A 20,419-nucleotide genomic window follows, 5' to 3' on the forward strand; every position below is an offset into this window, starting at 1 on the left:
CCAGTCTAGTCACAGCCCCCCAGTCTGTTGTCACAGCCCCCCAAGTCTGTATTCACAGCCCGCCAGTCTAGTCACAGCCCCCAGTCTGTAGTCACAGTACCCCAGTCTAGTCACAGCCCCCAGTATCTAGTCACAGCCCCCAGTATCTAGTCACAGCCCCCCAGCTAGTAGTCACAGCACCCCCAGTCTGTAGTCACAGCCCCCCAGTCTAGTCACAGCCCCCACAGTCTGTAGTCACAGCCCCCAATGTGTAGTCACAACCCCACAGTCTAGTCACAGCCCCACAGTCTAGTCACAGCCACCCCAGTAAAGTCACAGCCCCCCAGTCTAGTCACAGCCCCAATCTATTGTCACAGCCCCCCCAGTCTATAGTTAGAGCCCCCAGTCTAGTCACAGCCCCCCCAGTCTGTAGTCACAGCCCCCCAGTCTGTAGTCACAGCCCCCCAGTCTAGTCAGAGCCTCCAGTCTAGTCACAGCCTCCAGTCTGTAGTTACAGCCCCCCAGTCTTGTCACAGCCCCCAGTCTAGTCACAGCCCCCCAGTCTGTAGTCACAGCCCCCAGTCTGTAGTCACAGCCCCCCAGTCTAGTCACAGTCCCCAGTCTATAGTCACAGCAACCCAGTCTAGTCACAGGCCCCAGTCTGTAGTCACAGCCCCCAGTGTATTCACAGCCCCCAGTCTGTAGTCACAGCCCCCCAGTCTAGTCACAGCCCCCAGTCTGTAGTCACAGCCACCAATCAGTAGTCACAGCCCCCCAGTCTGTAGTCACAGCCCCCAATGTGTAGTCACAACCCCACAGTCTAGTCACAGCCCCACAGTCTAGTCACAGCCACCCCAGTAAAGTCACAGCCCCCCAGTCTAGTCACAGCCCCAATCTATTGTCACAGCCCCCCCAGTCTATAGTTAGAGCCCCCAGTCTAGTCACAGCCCCCCCAGTCTGTAGTCACAGCCCCCCAGTCTGTAGTCACAGCCCCCCAGTCTAGTCAGAGCCTCCAGTCTAGTCACAGCCTCCAGTCTGTAGTTACAGCCCCCCAGTCTTGTCACAGCCCCCAGTCTAGTCACAGCCCCCCAGTCTGTAGTCACAGCCCCCAGTCTGTAGTCACAGCCCCCCAGTCTAGTCACAGTCCCCAGTCTATAGTCACAGCAACCCAGTCTAGTCACAGGCCCCAGTCTGTAGTCACAGCCCCCAGTGTATTCACAGCCCCCAGTCTGTAGTCACAGCCCCCCAGTCTAGTCACAGCCCCCAGTCTGTAGTCACAGCCACCAATCAGTAGTCACAGCCCCCCAGTCTGTAGTCACAGCCCCCAGTCTAGTCACAGCCTGCCAGTCTGTAGTCACAGCCCCCCAGTCTAGTCACAGCCCCACAGTCAGTAGTCACAGCCCCCCAGTCTGTAGTCACAGCCACCAGTCAGTAGTCACAGCCCCCCAGTCTGTGGTCACAGCCCCCCAGTATCTAGTCACAGCCCCCCAGTATCTAGTCACAGCCCCCCAGTCTGTAGTCACAGCCCCTAGTCTAGTCACAGCCACACAGTCTAGTCATAGCCCCCAGTCTGTAGTCACAGCCCCCCAGTGTGTAGTCACAGCCCCTCAAGTCTGTAGTCACAGCCCACCAGTCTAGTCATAGCCCCCAGTATCTAGTCAAAGCCCACAGTATCTAGTCACAGCCCCCCCAGCTAGTAGTCACAGCCCCCCAGTCTAGTCACAGCCCCCAGTCTGTAGTCACAGCCCCCCAGTCAGTAGTCACAGCCCCCCAGTCTGTAGGCACAACCCCCCGTCTAGTCACAGCCTCCCAGTCTAGTCACAGCCCCCCAGTCTAGTCACAGCCCCCCCCAATCAAGTCAAAGCACCCAGTCTGTAGTCACAGCCCCCAGCCTGTAGTCACAGCCCCCCAGTCTGTAGTCACAACCCCCGAGTCTAGTCACAACCCCCCAGTCTGTAGTCACAGCCTCCCAGTCTGTAGTCACAGCCCCCAGTCTAGTCACAGCCCCGCAGTCTAGTCACAGCCCCCCAATCTATTCACAGCCCCCAGTCTGTAGTCACAGCCCCCAGTCTAGTCACTGCCCCCCAGTCTGTAGTCACAGCTCCCCAGTATAGTCACAGCCCCCCCAGTCTGTAGTCACAGCCCCCGTCTAGTCACAGCCCATCACTAGTCACAACCCCCCCAGTCTGTAGTCACTGCCCCCAGTCTAGTCACAGCCCCCAATCTGGTCACTGCCCCCCATTCTGTAGTCACAGCCCCCCAGTCTAGTCACAGCCTCTCAGTCAGTCTAGTCACAGCCCTCCAGTCTGTAGTCACAGCCCCCCAGTCTAGTCACAGCCTCCCAGTCTAGTCACAGCCTCCCAGTCTAGTCACAGCCCCCCCAGTCTGTAGTCACAGCCCCCCAGTCTAATCACAGCCCCCCAGTCTGTAGTCACAGCCCCCCTGTCTGTAGTCACAGCCCCCCAGTCTAGTAACAGCCCCCCAGTCAGTAGTCCCAGCCTCCCAGTCTAGTCAAAGCCCCCCAGTCTGTAGTCACAGAACCCCAGTCTAGTCACAGCCCCCCCAGTCTGTAGTCACAGCCCCCCAGTCTAATCACAGCCCCCCAGTCTGTAGTCACAGCCCCCCTGTCTGTAGTCACAGCCCCCCAGTCTAGTAACAGCCCCCCAGTCAGTAGTCCCAGCCTCCCAGTCTAGTCACAGCCCCCCAGTCTGTAGTCACAGAACCCCAGTCTAGTCACAGCCCCCCAGTCTAGTCACAGCCCCCCTGTCTGTAGTCACAGACCCCCAGTTTAGTCACAGCCCCCCAGTCAGTAGTCACAGCCCCCCCTCTGTAGTCACAGCCCCCAGTCTAGTCACAGCCCCCCAGTCTAGTCACAGCCCCCCCAGTCTGTAGTCACAGCCCTCCAGTCTAGTCACAGCCCCCCAGTCTGTAGTCACAGCCACCCAGTCTAGTCAGAGCCCCCCAGTCTAGTCACAGCCCCCCAGTCTGTAGTCACAGGCCCCCAGTCTAGTCACAGCCTCCCAGTCTAGTCACAGCCTCCCCAGTCTTAGTCACAGCCCCCCAGTCTAGTCACAGCCCCCCAGTCTGTAGTCAAACCCCCCGTCTGTAGTCACAGCCACCCAGTCTAGTCACAGTCCCCCAGTCTGTAGTCACAGGTCCCCGTCTAGTCACAGCCCCCCCAGTCTGTAGTCACAGCCCCTCAGTCTGTAGTCACAGCCTCCCAGTCCAGTCACAGCCCCCCAGTCTGTAGTCACAGCCCCCCAGTCTAGTCACAGCCCCCCTGTCTGTAGTCACAGCCCCCCAGTCTGTAGTCACAGCCACCCAGTCTAGTCACAGTCCCCCAGTCAGTAGTCACAAACCTCCAGTCTAGTCACAGCCCCTGAGTCTGTAGTCACAGCCCTCCAGTCTAGTCACAGCCCCCCAGTCTGTAGTCACAGCCCCCCAGTCTAGTCACAGCCCCCCAGTCTGTAGTCACAGCCCCCCAGTCTAGTCACAGCCCCCCAGTCTGTAGTCACAGCCCCCAGGCTCCCAGCCCCTGAAGTACTCTCCCTGCTCAGGTTACACCTGGCTTTGTCCAGACTCTGGTCAGGACTCTCGGAAGCCGGCAGGAACCCGAGACGGACCTGTCCTCCCTGACCTGCTCAGCCCCCCAGGACTTCCCAGTGAGGGAGGGTATGCACCCTGCCAGGAGCCAGGTGTGGGCCAGGGGTCTTGAGAACAAGGTCATATCTAGGAGGCCGAAGGGTAGGTGACGGGGAGGCCAGGCCAGAAGCCAGCGCTCAGCAGAGCCACAGACGCAGACAGACAGACTGAGCCCTCCGGGACCCCCCCACACAGTGCAACACGGGGCACATCCACGGGAAATATGGGAGCACCCCTCATAACCACCGTGTACCCCCCGAGGGGCCGGAGACCCCCAACCCAGCAGGTGCCAAACTGACCCCGGGTCTCCCCCGCCCTGCACTGGCTCCAGGCCGTGCTCCCCTGGCATTCCCCTGTGGCATCACCCATGACTCTGACTCACCCCCACCCTGCTTCACTCCTGCACTTCAGGGGGCCTCCAGATGGCTCTGATCTGGGGTGCTATGTACACAGGCTGTGTCCTGGGGATAGGCCTCTGTGCCCCATCTAACCGGCCCCATGCACCTTCACCTGGAGGCAGCATTAGCTCTCTGCTGTGTCACCATCCCTGGGAGAAGGCAGCACTCTGTTCCCTGAGATCCCCTAGCCTGAGTGACGGCCAGGGGGACAACCTAGTCCTCGTGAAGAGGGGCACACGTGAAGTTCTGCACACACACACGTGCACACAGCCCCACACAGCAGGGCCCTGCACACAGGCACACACACACACACTGGCATTCGTGTAGTCCACGTCCTGCACACACACACACACACACACACACACACACACACACACACACACACACACACACAGGCATTCGTGTAGTCCATGTCCTGCGCACACACACACACACACACACACTGGCATTTGTGTAGTCCATGTCCTGCACATACACACACACACACACACACACACACACACACACAGAGGCATTCGTGTAGTCCACGTCCTGCACACACACACACACACACACACACACACACACACACACACACAGGCATTCATGTAGTCCACGTCCTGCACACACACACACACACACACACACACTGGCATTCATGTAGTCCATGTCCTGCACACACACACACACACACACTGGCATTCGTGTAGTCCATGTCCTGCACACACACACACACACTCTGGCATTCGTGTAGTCCATGTCCTGCACACACACACACACAGAGGCATTCGTGTAGTCCACGTCCTGCACACGCGCACACACACACACACACACACACAGAGGCATTCGTGTAGTCCATGTCCTGCACACACACACACACAGGCATTCGTGTAGTCCACGTCCTGCACACGCGCACACACAGATACACACACACATACACACTGGCATTTGTGTAGTCCACGTCCTGCACACACACACACACACACACACAGGCATTCGTGTAGTCCACGTCCTGCACACACACACGCACACACACACACTGGCATTCGTGTAGTCCCATGCCGTATGCCCCTCCACCTCCTGTGACAAGGCCTTCCTGTTGCTCTTGGTGTCCCCAGCCGGTGGCTTTGGGTTTCTGCCCTCCCACGCCCAAAGCCGGCCAGCAGGACAGGGCCCCCAGCACTGCTCCATGTCTCATGTCTCCTGGGGTCCCCAACCTCAGGTCCCTCCAGGCCAGGGGCCCCATGACCCCGGCGGGCAGTGGGGGGCAGCCCAGGGTCATCCCAGCCTGGGGCCCCAGCCCACCCCTCTTGAGGCAGATTTTGGGGACACAGGGTCCCTCCTTGGAGGGCAGCAAGGACACTGGGGTGACAGAGGGCCCCGTGTCTCATGGTGGGCAGAGCTCCCCGGTGGGTCAGAGGTCATAGGGGGCATCCAGAACCCTCTGCGGGGGGGGGGGGGTTGTCCTCCCAGCTTCCCAGCGGGGACATGTGAACCTCAGTCACCAAGGAGGGGACAGGCAACAGCGGGAACCAGATGCCAGTATTGATCTGGGCTCAGGCTTCCGGCTTCCTGATGCCTGAGGCTGAGCACGGGCCCTGGGGAGCCCCCACCCCAAGTCTGGGCTCTGACACTCCCACCCCCTGGAGCCAGTCAGGCGGCAGGATGGCTCAAGGTCAGAGCTCCGCAGATGCAGCTGGCAGGGCAGAGCAGCCTCCTTCCTGGGTGCAGGTCCCCTCCAGGCCCCTCAGCCTCCAGGTGGCTCCCAGGCTCCAGAGTCCCCAAGATCCAGGCCCACCAGGCTCCAGGGGCCCCCCTAGACGCCAGGTTCCCCCCAACCCCAGCACCCCACACCAAGCTCAAGGGCCCCCTCAGGCTCCAGGGTGCTCCAGTCCCACCCCAGGTTCCAGGGCCCCTCAGTACCTCCAGGCTCCCCCAGACCCTCCGGGCTCCAGGGCCCCCCAACGCCCCCAGGCTCCCCCAGACCCTCCAGGCTCCAGGGCCCCCCCCGACTCCCCCAGAACCCACCCCTCCAAGGCCACCCCCCACAGTGACAGCAACGCAGAGTCCCAGGTTCTAGGCTGAGTGGGGGGGGGCTGTGGAGGCCGTTTTGAAGAGGGACAGGTGCAGAGAACCCAGTGCCACACCACGTCCACTGCACATCAAGCCTATGCCTGTGGGGGAAACAGTCAGCTGCTCCCCAGGCCCTGCTCCCACCTCCCACCCCTCAGGTGGCAGCTGACACCCCACTGGATGGTCCCTCTCTGGCCCAGGCCCAGGGTCTGTCTGTGGCCTATGTCCCTGTTGGCTCCTCCCCACCTGGGGCGGGGGACCTGAGCAAGTGGGGGTAGGGGGACTGAGAGCAGGGGGGCTGCATGAAGGAGACCCCACTTCCCAAGAGGGCTGAAAGCAGGGGGGCTGCATGGAGGAGACCCCACTTGTACTTCCTAGAGGGGCTGAGAGCAGGGGGGCTGCATGGAGGGGACCCTGTTCCCAGGGGGGCTGGGAGCACGGCTCAGTCCGGCCAGGCCTGACGCCCCAGAAAGCGAAAGCCCCCTCCCGGCCCAAGGTCAGGCCCCTTCTCGGGAGGCCCCGCCCCGGGAGGAAGCAGGAAGCGGCGCCGCTCCGCCGCCCGGGGTCCTGCCAGGAAGCGCCCCCCAGGCACCCCCTCCCCGCCGGCGCGCCCCGGGGCTGGGGACTGGGGGTCGGGGCCGGGGCCGGAGCTGGGGGTCGGGGGTGGGGGCTGGGGACCGGGGGCTGGGCGCACCCCTGCCCGGGTTCCCGCGCAAAGTTTGGAGACGCGGCCTGAGGAGGGAGGGGTGCCGAGCGGCCGCCCTGCACGAACCCCCGGCCGGACCCGGGCGGGCGGCGGCCCGAGGGGAATGCGCCCCTCCCCGGCCCCGCCGCCCCCCTCTCCCCTCCTCCCTGCGCCGCCTCCCGCCCCGTCCCCGCTCCCGCCCCTGCGGCTCACCGGGACCCGGACCCGGGCTCTGTCCGCCGGGCTCGCCCTCCGGCCCCTCCGTCCGCTCGGCCGCCTCGTCCAGGCAGTCCGCCCGTGCCTCCACGGGCACCACGGTGAAGCTGGTGGGCATGGCGCCGCTCGGGACCGGGGCACCGGGTGGGCGCCGCACACGCGCTGGACACCGCCGGACACTGCGCCGCCCGCCCCGCGCTCCCGCCGCCCGCGGACCCGCCCCGCCCGCTCACGTGACCGCACCGCGGGCCGCCACCTGGTCAGCGGGTCGGGGGACGCGCTCCGGCCACCCTCCGCCCCACCCGCAGCCGGACTGTCCCGCGTGCCCCCAAGTCCCTGAATGCAGCCCCGCAGGGCCTCGGGTGCACCCGTCCGATGGACCCTAGGACAGGGTGGGTGCAGGGTGCAGGGGTGAGGGGCAGGGAATAGAGGGTGGAGGTTGGGGCCAGAGGACAGAGATAGGGTCAGGTGGCCGAGGTGGGGTCACAGGGTTGATGCAGGGGTCAGACGTGGGGTCAGAGGGCAGATGTAGGGGTAGAGAGCAAAAGTGGGGGCAGAGGTCAGGAGCGGGGTCAGAGGGTACATGTAGGGGTCAGGGTTGAGGTGGGGGCAGAAGTCAGAGGTGAGGATGCAAAAGCAGCTGCCAGCTGCCCCTGGGGGGCCATCAGTGGGGGCCAGCAGTGGGGGCCAGCAGTGAAGAGGAGGAGGAGGGGAAGGACCCTCCCTCCTCTGCAGAACTGGGTTCCCCTAGCAGGGGTCTGCAGGGGGGGTGTCTCAGCTCTGCTCAGAAGCAGCCCACCGGGTGAGGGGCAGGGGGAGGCAGCTAGCAGGACGAGGTCCCCCCAGGAGGGAGGGACACCCACTTCAGAGGCTCCCACCCAAGGGAGGGAGGAAGTGGGAGGAAGAGGAAGTGGAGCAGGGGTGGTCCTGGAGGGCCTGGGGGTGTGGAGGGGGAGGGACACCTGCACGCTGCCCTGGGGGCAGCAGGGAATTCTGGGGAGGGGCTGCCTCTGAGGGGGCTGTGAGGACCCCCTTCCATTCTGCTTGGTGCCTGCTCTGGGAACCTCGGGACCGTTGGGTTCTGTAGGAAGAGCCCCCACCCCCAAGAGAAGCCAAGCCCCGGGGGGGGGGGGGAGGTGGCTGGGCAGGGCCTGGCTGTTCCTCTGCAAGCTTTTACCTTTGGGGGGCACAGGGGTGTCAGTAACCAGGACCCCATGGAGGCATGTAGCCCCCACCCCAGGTGACAGCCTCAACCCCCAGTGACAGCCCCCACACCAATGACAGCCCCCCCACATCCACAGTGACAGCCCCCCACCCCAGGTGACAGCCTCAACCCCCAGTGACACCAATGACAGCCCCACACCCACAGTGACAGCCCCACACCCCAGGTGACAGCCTCAGCCCCCAGTGACACCAATGACAGCCCCCACCCACAGTGACAGCCCCACCCACAGTGACAGCCCCACCCACAGTGACAGCCCCTTCTGTCTTGCTGCTACCGTTCTACCTTATTCTGTGCCGTTCTAGCACGTTCTATCGTGTCCCATCCTATCTGCCACATTGCACACTCTTCTCCCACATTATAACATCTCAATTCTGTCCTTTTCTTTTGCTTTTAGTTCATTGTCTTATTTATTTATTTATTTTTGCCTCCAGGGTTATTTCTAGGGCTCAGTGCCTGCACTATAAATCCACTGCTCCTGGAGGCTACTTTTAAAAAAATATTTTATTTATTTATTCCTTTTGTTGCCCTTGTTGTTTTATTGTAGTTATTATTGATGTCATCGTTGTTGGGTAGGACAGAGAGAAATGGAGAGAGATGGGGAAGACAGAGAGGGGGAGAGAAAGACAGACACCTGCAGACCTGCTTCATCGCTTGTGAAGTGACTCCCTCACAGGTGGGGGAGACGGGCTTGAACCAGAATCCTTCTGCAGGTTCGTGCGCTTTGAGCCATGTGCGCTTAACCCGCTGCGCTACCACCCGACTCCCAAGGAGGCTACTTTTTTTTTCACTTTTGTTGCCCTTGTTGTTTATCATTGTTATTATTATTGTTATTGCTGTCATTGTTGTTGGATAGGACAGTGAGAAATGGAGAGAGAAGGGAAGACAGAGGAGGAGAGAAAGACACCTACAGACCTGCTTCACCACTTGTGAAGCGACCCCCCTGCAGGTCGGGGGCCGGGGGCTCAAACTGGGATTCTCACAAAGGTCCTTGCGCTTTGCGACACGTGCGCTTAACCCGCTGTGCTACTGCCCGACCCCCGTTCATTTTCTTGTCTTTTTTTTTCTTTCTACCAGAGCCTTGCTCAGTTCTGGTTTATGGTGCTGCTGGGGATCGAACCTGGGACCTTGGTGCCTCAGGCATGAAAGGCTTTTTGTGTAGCCACTATGCTGTCTCCTCAGCCCATTATTTCATTTTCTTATATTTGACAGGATAGAGAGAAATTGAGAGGGGGGAGAATGAGCAGCCCTGCTCCACCACTCATGAAAATTACCCCCTACAGGTAGGGGACAGGCTCAAACCCAGGTCCTTATGCATGGGAACAAATGCGCTCAACCAGGAGCGCCACCCACCATGCTCTGGTCCTCTCTCTCTCCCTCTGTCTCTCCCTCTGTCTCTCTATCTCTCTCTCGCTTCCATCTCCAGGGTTATCCCTGGGGCTCAGTGCCAGCACTCCAGACCCACTGCTCCTGGAGGCCAGTTTTCCATTTTATTGAACAGGACAGAAGAAATTGAGAGACAGGACATTTTCCATTTTATTGAACAGGACAGAAAGAAATTGAGAGAGGAGGGGAGTAGGGAGAGAGAGAGACAGAGACACCTGCAGCCCTGCTTCACGGCTTGTGAAGCTTGCAGGTGGGGAGCAGGGCCTCGACCAAGTCCTTGCGCTCGGTACTCCGCGCACCTAGCCGGGAGCACTGGCGCCTGGCCCCTCTCTGTCTTTGGTATAAAAGCAGAGGTGCGTCAGCTCCGGGGATGGGCAGGGGCAGCCATGCACCTGTCTGTCTGTCCATCTGTCCCTTGCAGCATGGCCCTCAGCTCCGCCAGCTGCTCCAGGTTAACCATCAACAGCGGCGGGGGCCTGGGAGTCCAGGGTTATGAGCTGGACATCCGGGACAGAGCTGTCCCAGGGCCATACCTGGGACAAGGCCTCGAACCCAGGCCTGCCTCACCCAGGTCCAGCCTCCTCCCAGCAGGCTGTCTACACCGCCTCCCCTGCCCAGCTAGGGCCCGACACCCAGGCTCAGGCTGCACCTTCTCTGACCCCCTAGCCCCCCAGCTCTCCAGACGTGGTTCCAGGAAGCCAGGGGTGGGGGCAACCCCTGCAGCACTGCCCCTCCTGCTTGGAGCTGACCAGCCAAGAACCTTCCAGAAGCACCCGAGCGTCTGTGCAACGGTGCAGCCTGGGCAGGTGTGGCGGGTACAGAGTGGACCCTCCAAGCGGCAAGGGCGGGGTGGGCAGGGCAGTCAGAGGGCGGGCCTGAACCCCCACCCCCCAGAGCAGGAGCAAGGAAAGCAAGTTCCAGAATCCAACAACTGACCCCCCCAGACAGGGCAGGCTGGGGCCGCCGTGTCCCTCCCACCCCTGCTGGTCATCCTGCGACTTGTCCTTGTCCCCTGGGGGGTGGGGCAGCCCTCAGCCTCTGGGGAGGTGGTGGAGGCCTGTGGAAGGCTCTGGGAGCTCAGGTACTCAGAAGCCAGGGGCACACGGCCCACCCAGCCTCCATCCCCACAGCCCAGGGACGGACGGCCCTGTCCCGGAGCCCATGTGACACAGGGCTGAGCGTGGGCTGGGTCTCAGTCTCAGTCTCAGTGCCACACTTGCAGCAGGGGCTCACCTGCCCAGGTGTGGCTGTCCCCCACAGTGGAAGATTTCCTGCACCCTGTGGGCGGGACCCCGCAGGGACATGGGGGACACGGAGGACACAATTAGGAGAGCAGCAGCTGAGCCGCAATTAGGCTGTTTTCCTGCCTTGTCCTCAGGGGCTGGGGGCCAGCGCCATGGGGGGGAGGTTAGGCACTGAAGGCCCAGGGGGGCCAGGCCCTGCAGACCCCCCACCCCTACTTTGCCACTCGACCCAAGCAGCCCCTGAGCCCCCAACCCTTAACCCCCCAGCCCCTAATCCCACCCATAGCCTGAGACTGGGGACCGTGAGCCTCTTTCTCGCCTGCCCCACACACCCTTGCTCTGGGCTGCAGCCACAGGGGTGGGTGACCACCTTCCGAGTGTCCCCCACTGTGAGCTGGAGAAGGCCTGACCCCAGATCCTCTCCCCTGGGACCCCAGGACCCTCACCTCTCCCCAGTCTCGAGTCACCCAGCAAGGCCACAGCCACCTGGGCACAGCCAGCTGCACACGCTCAGAGGTGGGCAACCTTCGCTGTAGTCACCAGGCCTCCTGGTCACCCTGGGCCCTGGACATCCACCCACACACACGGCCGCTCACAGTCAAGGCGCTCACGACCACTGATGCCTGGCCCCAGAGCCTGAGGCTCAGCCCCTGACATTGGCAGAGTCTCTCCGGGCAGAAGTGGACTTGAGCCAGTGACCACCCCGGGAGGGCACCCAGGGCTGGCGTGGGGCCTGGTGTCCATCTCTGGGTGGGCCAGAAGCAGGGGGACATGTCCTGGGAGGGGTCTCACCTGTGTCAACCCCTGCTCTTGGGGTCCTGGCTTGTGCTGGGCTGCACAAGGCCATGTCCCCCATACTGAGCCCCGTGGGGGGCTCCTGCTGGGCCCTGTGGGGCATGGGGCCACTCCTGTCCCCCAGGCCTGTCCCTGATGCTCTGGCAGCCTGGCCCAGGGGACAGGTGTGCTCTGTCTCCGTCTCCGGGAAACAGGCCGTGGGGTGGGGGTGGGGAGAGACGACACACCTGTGTCCAGGGAGGCTGCGTCCCCACACCTGGCACAGAGACACCTTCACAGGGACGCATGTCCTCAGCTCCCTGGCCCTACATGGCCACCCTCCCCCCAGTGCCCCAGGACACAGCCGCACTGCATAGCCAGCCCCACTGTCCCCTTCATAAGTGGGGCTGACAGCACACACAGGCTTCCCACAGCCATGAGGTCACGCTGTCCTCACGCGGTCATGATGTCCCCGTCACGCTGTCAGCTGTCATGCGGTCACACTTAAAGCTGTCCACAGCCTTAGCTGTCACAGAGGGTCACCCTGTCCCCTGCCACACTTGGTGCTGGCTTCACTGGGGTCCTGCACACAGGCCATCTGCCACCCATAGGCCCCCAGCCACCAAAACGACACCTGCCAGGTGCCACTGACCCCATGGCCCCGGACCCCACCTGTGGGCCTGGCCCACGCTGACCGCGCCAGCTACTGGTTCCAGCTCAAGCCAGGGCTCCCGCCTTCACCCTGGCGCCCCTCCCACTGGTGCCCCCACAGTGGGGGCATGACCTCCTGGCCCAGGGAGGCGCCCCGCAACAGCCCCCAGACCGCTGTGCAGTTCTGCTGAGACAGATACGAGAGGACAGAAGGACAGACACCAGGACAGATGGCGAGGTGGCACCGGGCACAGGGTGTTCCCCAGGCCAAGGGACGGTGTGTGTCCACCTCGGGGTGCCAGAGCCCAGCCAGGCAGGTTGAGGCAGGGCCAGGCAGGAAGGGCTAGGGCAGTGGGGACACGCAGGGACAGGACAGGCCTGGGGCAGCCCCTGTCTGCAGAGAGGCACCGGGGACCATGGCTGCTGCCAGCTCAAATATTTGTGCTCCTGGGGGGGCAGGAATGCAGGTTCATGGGCCAGCCGGGGCGACCCCTCCAGCTCCCCCAGTGCCAGCCCCCCTCCAGATCCCCCAGTGCCAGACCCCTCCAGCTCCCCCAGTGCCAGCCCCCCTCCAGCTCCCCCAGTGCCAGCCCCCCTCCAGCTCCCCCAGTGCCGGCCCCCTCCAGCTCCCTCAGTGCCAGCCCCCTCTAGCCCCCCATTGCCAGCCCCCTCCAGCTCCCACTCCCTCCAGCTCCCCCAGTGCCAGCCCCCTCCAGCTCCCCCAGTGCCAGCCCCCCTCTAGCCCCCCAGTGCCAGCCCCCCTCCAGCTCCCCCAGTGCCAGCTCCCTCCAGCTCCCCCAGTGCCAGCCCCTTCCAGCTCCCCCAGTGCCAGCCCCCTCTAGCCCCCCAGTGCCAGCCCCCTCCAGCTCCCACCCCCTCCAGCTCCCCCAGTACCAGCCCCCCTCTAGCTCCCCCAGTGCCAGCCCCCTCCAGCTCCCCCAGTGCCCCCTGCAGCCAGCCACTCCAATGCCCAGTGGTCCTCTGACCCGGGTCACAGCACAGTCCCTGAGTCCATGGGTTCTGGAGAACTGAGACGGTGGTTCACCCACTTCTTCTTCCCTTCATGCCCCCACATGTCAGAACGGTGGGGGGTACACCCAGGGGCGCCCAGGACCCTGACTAAAGACTCCTGGGAGAGGCCGGGCCTGCTGGCCAGGGGACATGGGGCAGGGAGGGATGTGGGGTGAGGCAGGCAGAGAGAGCCCCACAGCCAGACCCTCCTGGCCCCGCACCCGCGTGTTGGAGGCTGTCACAGTGCAGGCCTCTGTGCTAGGGACTGGGGGCAGGGCCAGTGGCCCACGTGCCTGTCTTGAGACTGCCCCTAGATTCACAAGTGGTGGAGAGATGCCCCTCACATATATGCCTTAGAGAGGAAAATCGAACCCAGGACCAGGGGCTAGTTCGCCCGGTAGAGTGCAAGCCTTTCAAGACACTGGGCCCTGGGTTCGAGTCCCAGCACCACATGGGGGCTGCATGGATGCAGGGGTTGCAAGAAGGGCAACCTTCTTGCAACCCCTTCTTGTGGCGCCTCTGCTCTCTGGAAACGAGCATCAGCAAAGTGGGAAGCCAGGCCCAGAACCAGAGTGCTCTGGCTTAGAAGCTGCAGGGGCCCAGGTGTCACCACGCGTCCCCAGTGTGCCCCACTGGGGGTGCCCAGGTGTCACCATGTGCACATACTCACACGTGCACCTCTGCTCCAGGCCCCCAGCTGCTATGTCCTGCCTGGGTGGGGGGCAGACCCCTGCCCACCCTGCGCCATGATTGGCATGAAGTTAAGGTTAAGCAAGGACTCTGAGCCCAGCGGCCACCCCACCACGTGGCGGGCCTCACCCAATCAACTCCCTGTCCCGAGCCGTCCGGCTCCCGTGGACTTGGGACTCCACCTGGAGCCAGGGGTGACAGGCCTCTGCCTCGCCCGCCGGGACCCCCCCTCACCCCCCGCCCCCGCAGCACCGGCAGTGACTCTGGCCATCCACAGCTTGGACACGGAGTCCCCAGAAGGCTGGGACCCAGGCCCGAAGCACCCACCAGCCCTGCTGGAGATGACATGTGACAGCAGAGCCCCCCAGGGCCATGTGGTGCCCCTGCACACAGCCCCCCAGAACACACGTGTGTGCAGCACACAAGACCAGCACCCACAGTCCACACACGTGCCCCCAGCAGGCACACGGGGGTGGCCCCCATTCCTGGTGTGGGCACCCTACAGGTAACAGTAGATCTGAACCCACTAGGGGACCCAGAGCCCTCCCACCTGGAGGACTGAACCCAGTACTGCCTCCCCCAGCAAGGCGGGGTGCTGGCAGGGGCACAGGAGAGGTTCAGGGAGCCAGTCATGCCCAGAGTCTGGGGAGATGCAGCTGGGAGACAGTGAGGAGGGTCCTGCCATGTGCAGGAGGAAGTGATCTGCTAGGGGCGTCTGGGGGGTGGCCCTGGGCCCCAGGGGACGCCGGCTGTGGGGCTGTGGCCACTTGCCCACTGGCCCTTGCCACACCTGGCCAGGTGACAAGACACCTCACTCGGCCACACGCAGGCCAGGAGGCCTCCTCAGCACCCCAGCCTGCACCCCAGCTCTGTCATCTGAACATACTCCCCTGGCAGAGGTCCCCTGGGGCTCCAGACACCTGGTGACCTGTGGTGACATCCTGGCCCTGCCAGGGGTCTGGGGTGACTGTGGTGTCCCTGCCCCCCAGATCTCCAGGTGACATGGTGTCCCTGCTCCCCAGAAATGTGTGCAGCACCCCTTCTTGAAAAGAAGCCAAGGAAAAAGGGTCACTGGCCGGGCCCCTGTCACCCTGGCCGGCCAGGGAGAAGCCAGCCCTGGCAGAGCTCAGGCCACCGGCCACCATCAAATATTTAAGTGAGAAGAAAGCAGAGTCCTGGGGGCTGGGACTGGACACCGGACCCCAGAGGACGCCACACCCTCCCTTGCTTCCCCGGCTCTGCTTAGCACCCTAGGCCTGCCCAGGGGGGATCCCAACATGCCAGCTGACTCCCACACGCCCTGCAAGTCCACCACACACAGGAGCACACGCAGATGGACACAGAGACAGGCACACACAGAGAGACAGGCACACAGAGAGAGATACAGAGAGATACAGAGACAGGCACACAGAGAGACAGGCACACAGAGAGAGACAGGCACACACAGAGAGAGAGACAGGCACACACAGAGAGAGAGACAAGCACACAGAAAGAGATACATAGAGGCACAGAGACAGGCACACAGAGAGACAGGCACACAGAAGGAGATACATAGAGACACAGAGACAGGCACACAGAGAGAGACAGAGAGACAGGCACAGAGAGACACAGGCACATACACAAGCTCACAGGCTTCTGGTTTCAGAGTCCTGCCCAGGAGACAGCCCCTGGTGTCCCTCAGAGCTGGGCAAGGACCTGAGAAGCACCCCATGTAGACCCCTAACCAGGACGCTCAGACCTGTGGTCCCAGCAGTGGCCTCGGGCAGGGAGCGGGGCAGGGGACCCACCCACACTGGCCCACACAGGGCAGGAGAGGGGCTGTGGAAGTCCCTGCACCCCACCTGGTGTGACCAGGACCCCTGTCTGCAGGGGGGCAGTGTGCTGGAGCAGGGGTGCTCTGCAGACCCCCACCCTAGACCCCAGAGCCCACAGCCACCAGTGAAGACCCCTCCCACAGTGGGGAGTCCCAGACATGGGTCTTCTCTGCCTGTGGCCCAGGTGCACAGCCCATAGAATTCCGCTCAAGGGTAACACAGAGAGATGGGACCATGGGGATGACAGGGGACTCCTGCCCGGTGGGGAGACCGTGGGGGTGACAAGAGACTCTAGCCTGGGGGGGGGACTGTGGGGATGTGAGGGGGGAGACCCAGGCCCAGGAAGGGGACCATGGGCTGTGACTGGGGGACCCTGGGCCAGCCCTGGCTGGGTGTCCTTGGAGGACAGGGTTCAGGGGCGGGAGGGCTAGCGTTGCTCCCTCTCCCCAGAATGGGGGGCCCCCCGGAATCTGACAGCCACCATCCCAGGGTTGTCCCTGCGGTCACTCCACGCCGGCTAGTGGGAGCCAGGGGACAGGCCTGGGGACATCGGAGCTGGGGCTGGGGGTGGGCGCTGAAAAGGCGTTGGGGGTGGGGGGCTTTGGCCTAGGGACCCCACTCCCCTTTGGAGGGTCCCCGGGGTGCTCAGCCCGCGCAGTGGGGGAGGGAGGGGACAGCCGATGACAGCCAGTGACATCCGGGACTCGTCACCCCGCCGGGAGGGGCGTGTCGGGGGGGGGGGGGTCGCGCCTTCCAGGGCGGGGTGAGAGGGCGCGGCAGGCTGGCAGCCTCCAGGGCAGGCGGCATCTCCCGGCCCGGCCCAGCGCGCCTCCCCCGCGCCCCTGCGGCACTCGGGGACCCCCAGAGACCCCCTTCCCCAGGGGCCCCCAGAGACCCCCCAGGAGCCCCGAGCACCCCTACCGTAACGGCTGGGTTCGTGGCAGTAGCGCAGAATGGGCAGCGCGTCCTCGGGGGGCGGCTCGGGGGGCGCGGCGGGGTCGGGGTGCTGCCCTCCGCCCCGGGGTGCGGCGCCCGCCGCGGGGGTCACGACGAAGCGCCGGGACATGGTGACCCGCCAGCGGCCCCGCCGACTACGCCTGGGGCTGTGCGGGGCGGGCGGGGGCGGGGGCGGGCCCGGGTCCGAGGGGCGGGTCCGGGTAGAGGGCGGGTCCGGAGACCGGTCGGTTCCCCGGGCGGGTCTGAGGCCTTGGGTGTGGGGGTCCAGGGTGGGCGCGGGGCCCGGGAATCCGGTCCGGGGGCAGGTCTGGGTTCTGGGGGTCGGCGGTCTGCAGTCCGGCTTGGGGTCTGGGTCCCGGGGACGTGCCCTGGGTCCGGGGTTGGGAGCCTGGGGGTCCGGCTTGGGGTCTGGGGTCCCGGGGACGTGCCCTGGGTCCGGGGTTGGGAGCCTGGGGGTCCGGCTTGGGGTCTGGGGTCCCGGGGACGTGCCCTGGGTCCGGGGTTGGGAGCCTGGGGGTCCGGCTTGGGGTCTGGGGTCCCGGGGACGTGCCCTGGGCCTGGGGTTGGGAGCCTGGGGGTCCGGCTTGGGGTCAGGGATCCCGGGCGGGAGCGGGGCGGGGTCAGCTGCACCCAGGGCTCAGAGACCGTCAGGCGCTGGGAGCAGACAGGGGACAGACTTGGACAGACAGCGACACGAGGGGGCGGGGCTGGGGGCCGAGGGCAGTGGCTCTGTGCTAAGCCGGTGCCCTCGCCCCTGCGCCCTCCTGGGGGACCGGCAGGGGCCCTGGTGGCCATCTGTGTCCAGCCGGGTGACAGCCTGGGGACCCCTAATGGGGAGGGGGAAGCCGCCCTAGCCCCCCAGGCTGCTGGACCATGTGTCCAGCTGAGTGACCCCCGTCCCAGCAGTGGGGGGGGGCTGGCCAGTGGGAGCCCCTTACCCCTCTGGGAGTGACCACCGGCGGGTCAGGCTGCTCCACAGGTCAGCAGTGAGCTGCGCCTCTGCACCCCCCCCCCACCTCGTGCCCCAGCAGAGCTGCCCCTGATTCGGCCATCACATCTGCATTCCAACAATGACATTTTACAGACCTGCTCTGTCCACCAGCAAAAATGGGAATCCATGTCCACACCTGCAGGTGCGCCTGGGCACAGCTTCAGACACACCTGTCCTCTCCTGCAGGACTGGTGGCTGTGGGGCCTGAGACCCTGCCCGGCTGACCCAGCGGGTACCCTTCTGGGCCATGTCAAGGCCCCTGGCAGTCAGGGGTGGATGTGGGTGGGCCCGGTGTCCACTGTCACTGCGTGTCCCTCCCAGGAGGGGGAATGAGCCCCACCTGCCACACCCAGGACAGCAGCTCCCACTGGACCCCAGGCCTGGAGGAGGGGACAGCGGGCCGGGGACGGGACACGGGCAGGTATGGGGGGCTGCACCCACCACAGGATGTGGCCACCTGTGTGACACCCACCTCTTACTGCCTGTCCACCTTCCCCACCAGGATGTGGGATGGGATGGAGAAAACAGAGACACTGGCAGAGACGGGGAGATACCCAGAGACAGAGATGGGGAGATACCCAGAGACAGAGAGAGACAGGGGTGGGAAATACACAGAGACAGGGAGATACCCAGAGACAGAGACAGGGGTGGGAAATACACAGAGACAGAGACGGGGAGATACCCAGAGACAGAGATGGGGGTGGGAAATACACAGTGATAGAGACAGGGAGATACGTGGAGACAGAGAGATACATGAGACAGAGAGATACATGAGACAGAGACAGGGAGATACACAGAGACAGAGACAGGGGAATACACAGAGGCAGAGACAGGGAGATACACAGAGACAGAGACAGGGGGATACACAGAGGCAGAGACAGGGGGATACACAGAGACAGAGACAGGGGGATACACAGAGACAGAGACAGGGAGATACAGAGACAGAGACAGGGAGATACAGAGACAGACATGGAGATAGAGACAGGGGATACACAGAGACAGGGAGACAGAGACAGGGAGATACACAGAGACAGAGACAGGGAGATACAGAGACAGAGACAGGGAGATACAGAGACAGACATGGAGACAGAGACAGGGGATACACAGAGACAGGGAGACAGAGACAGGGAGATACACAGAGACAGAGACAGGGGATACATAGAGACAGGGAAACAGAGACAGGGAGATACACAGAGACAGAGACAGGGAGATACACAGAGACATGGAGACAGAGACAGGGAGATACACAGAGACATGGAGACAGAGACAGGGAGATACACAGAGACAGAGGTAGGAAATGTCCTGCAGGTGGGGAGTGCGGCTCGGGGCTGAGGTGGAGCCAGGCTAGGGGCATCACCCACCCTACTCCTGTGAGACTCCAGACGCCTGGCCCCTCCCTCGGGTCCTTCTGTCACCTCTGGCATTTGCTCACCTGTGTGAGGAATGTCCAGTCCGGGAGCAGCAAAGCCCAACCCCAGGCCCAGCCCCACCCATCCTGGGGTGCCATGGGGGACCCCACCCCACCCTCTGGCCTGGGGGAGAGGTGGGGCTGTGTCGGAAGCCCTGGATCCCAGGACTCACCCTCCACGCTCAGGCTGAGGTCACCGCCCCCTGCCCGCGGGTCGCGGGCTACAGAGCCAGGCGCAGAGAGGCTTCTGGTCAGAGGCGACACCCTCAGGGCTCCGTGCCCTGCGGCTGTGGCTGCTGGTGTTCTGCTGGGAGAAGTGGAGGGCCTAGGGGGCTCCCTGGTCTCGCAGGGGCTCCTTGGGCAACCTCCTGCAGTCCAGAGGTGCTGCTGCCCCCTGGCCAGGGGTCTGAGGGAGACGTCCCTGTCTCATCGCCCCTACTGCCTGAGTCACCCCCACGTGTTCCCGTGGCTCAGGGCTGGGCACTGGGGAGCCCTGAGGCCTTGTGTGGGCAGGTGAGGGCAGGTGTGGACAGGTGACAGCATGTGAGGACAGGTGAGGGCAAGTATGGGGAGGTGAAGGTAGATGTGGTCAGGGGAGGGGAGGGGTGGGGAGGTGTGGACAGGTGAGAGCAGGTCAGGACAGGTGAGGATAGGTATGAGCAGGTGAGGGCAGGTCTGGACAGGTAAGGGAGGTGTGGGCTGTTGAAGGCAGGTGTGGACAGGTGAGGCAGGTGAGGGCAGGTGTGGACAGGTATGGGGTGTTCAGGGCAGATGTGGTCCACTGAGGGCAGGTCTGAACAGGTGAGGGCAGCTGCCAGGGTCTAGCCAGCAGCCCAGCAGTGGTGCGTTCCTGAGGTGGTGTGGGGCCAGGAATGGAGGTCCCTGTGGGGGGCCGTGGGACATGGGGGGGGGGCCTGGGGGTTGTCCCTGCCTTGGGCTGCCCACATCTGGGGGGGTGTCGGCTTGGCCAGCAGCCAGAGTCCCTCCCCCTTCCCTCCCCTCCCTGCACCTCCACCCTAACCCACTTTGGAGAAGTCGCCATGGAAACGGGGCCACCGGATCCCTGGGCACCAACTGCTCCCCTCCTGGGGTCAGGTTTCCAGGCTGCAGCCCTGCTGGGACCCAGGGCTGGCGGTCTGCCCCCTTAATCCCAGGGTGGGGGTGTGGGGTGAGTCTGGGGGACTACAGCGGGAGTGGGCAGAGTTGGGGTGAGTGAGGAGGGGGCCGAAATCCAGAGCTGAGGCCAGTGCTTCTGGGGCTCAGGGAGTCTGTACAGCCGTGGTCAGGTGGCCAAAGTCC

The 20,419-nt window shown here is 63.7% G+C and overlaps 1 protein-coding gene across 7 annotated transcripts in view; it reads right to left on the reverse strand.

Annotated features, from left to right (window-relative positions):
- SLC12A7 (solute carrier family 12 member 7) overlaps positions 1-16,845 on the reverse strand; it is a 33,838-nt gene extending 16,993 nt beyond the window's left edge. For 3 of the 7 annotated variants that reach the window (XR_009549918.1, XM_060191104.1, XM_060191103.1), the window contains exon 1: positions 16,686-16,845. Coding sequence is in view for 4 of the 7 variants with exons in the window: in XM_060191104.1 (XP_060047087.1) it covers positions 16,686-16,830 (145 nt within the window). In the remaining 3 variants the exon portion in view is untranslated. Of the gene's footprint in view, positions 1-6,969; positions 7,263-16,685 lie in introns of those variants that run through there. The other 4 variants (XR_009549919.1, XM_060191106.1, XM_060191107.1 and 1 more) reach the window with 4 other exon arrangements.
- Between the last annotated feature and the right edge of the window lie 3,574 nt (positions 16,846-20,419).

This window comes from Erinaceus europaeus, chromosome 5 (assembly GCF_950295315.1).
Source record: "Erinaceus europaeus chromosome 5, mEriEur2.1, whole genome shotgun sequence".
In the NCBI taxonomy this organism is placed as follows: domain Eukaryota; kingdom Metazoa; phylum Chordata; class Mammalia; order Eulipotyphla; family Erinaceidae; genus Erinaceus; species Erinaceus europaeus.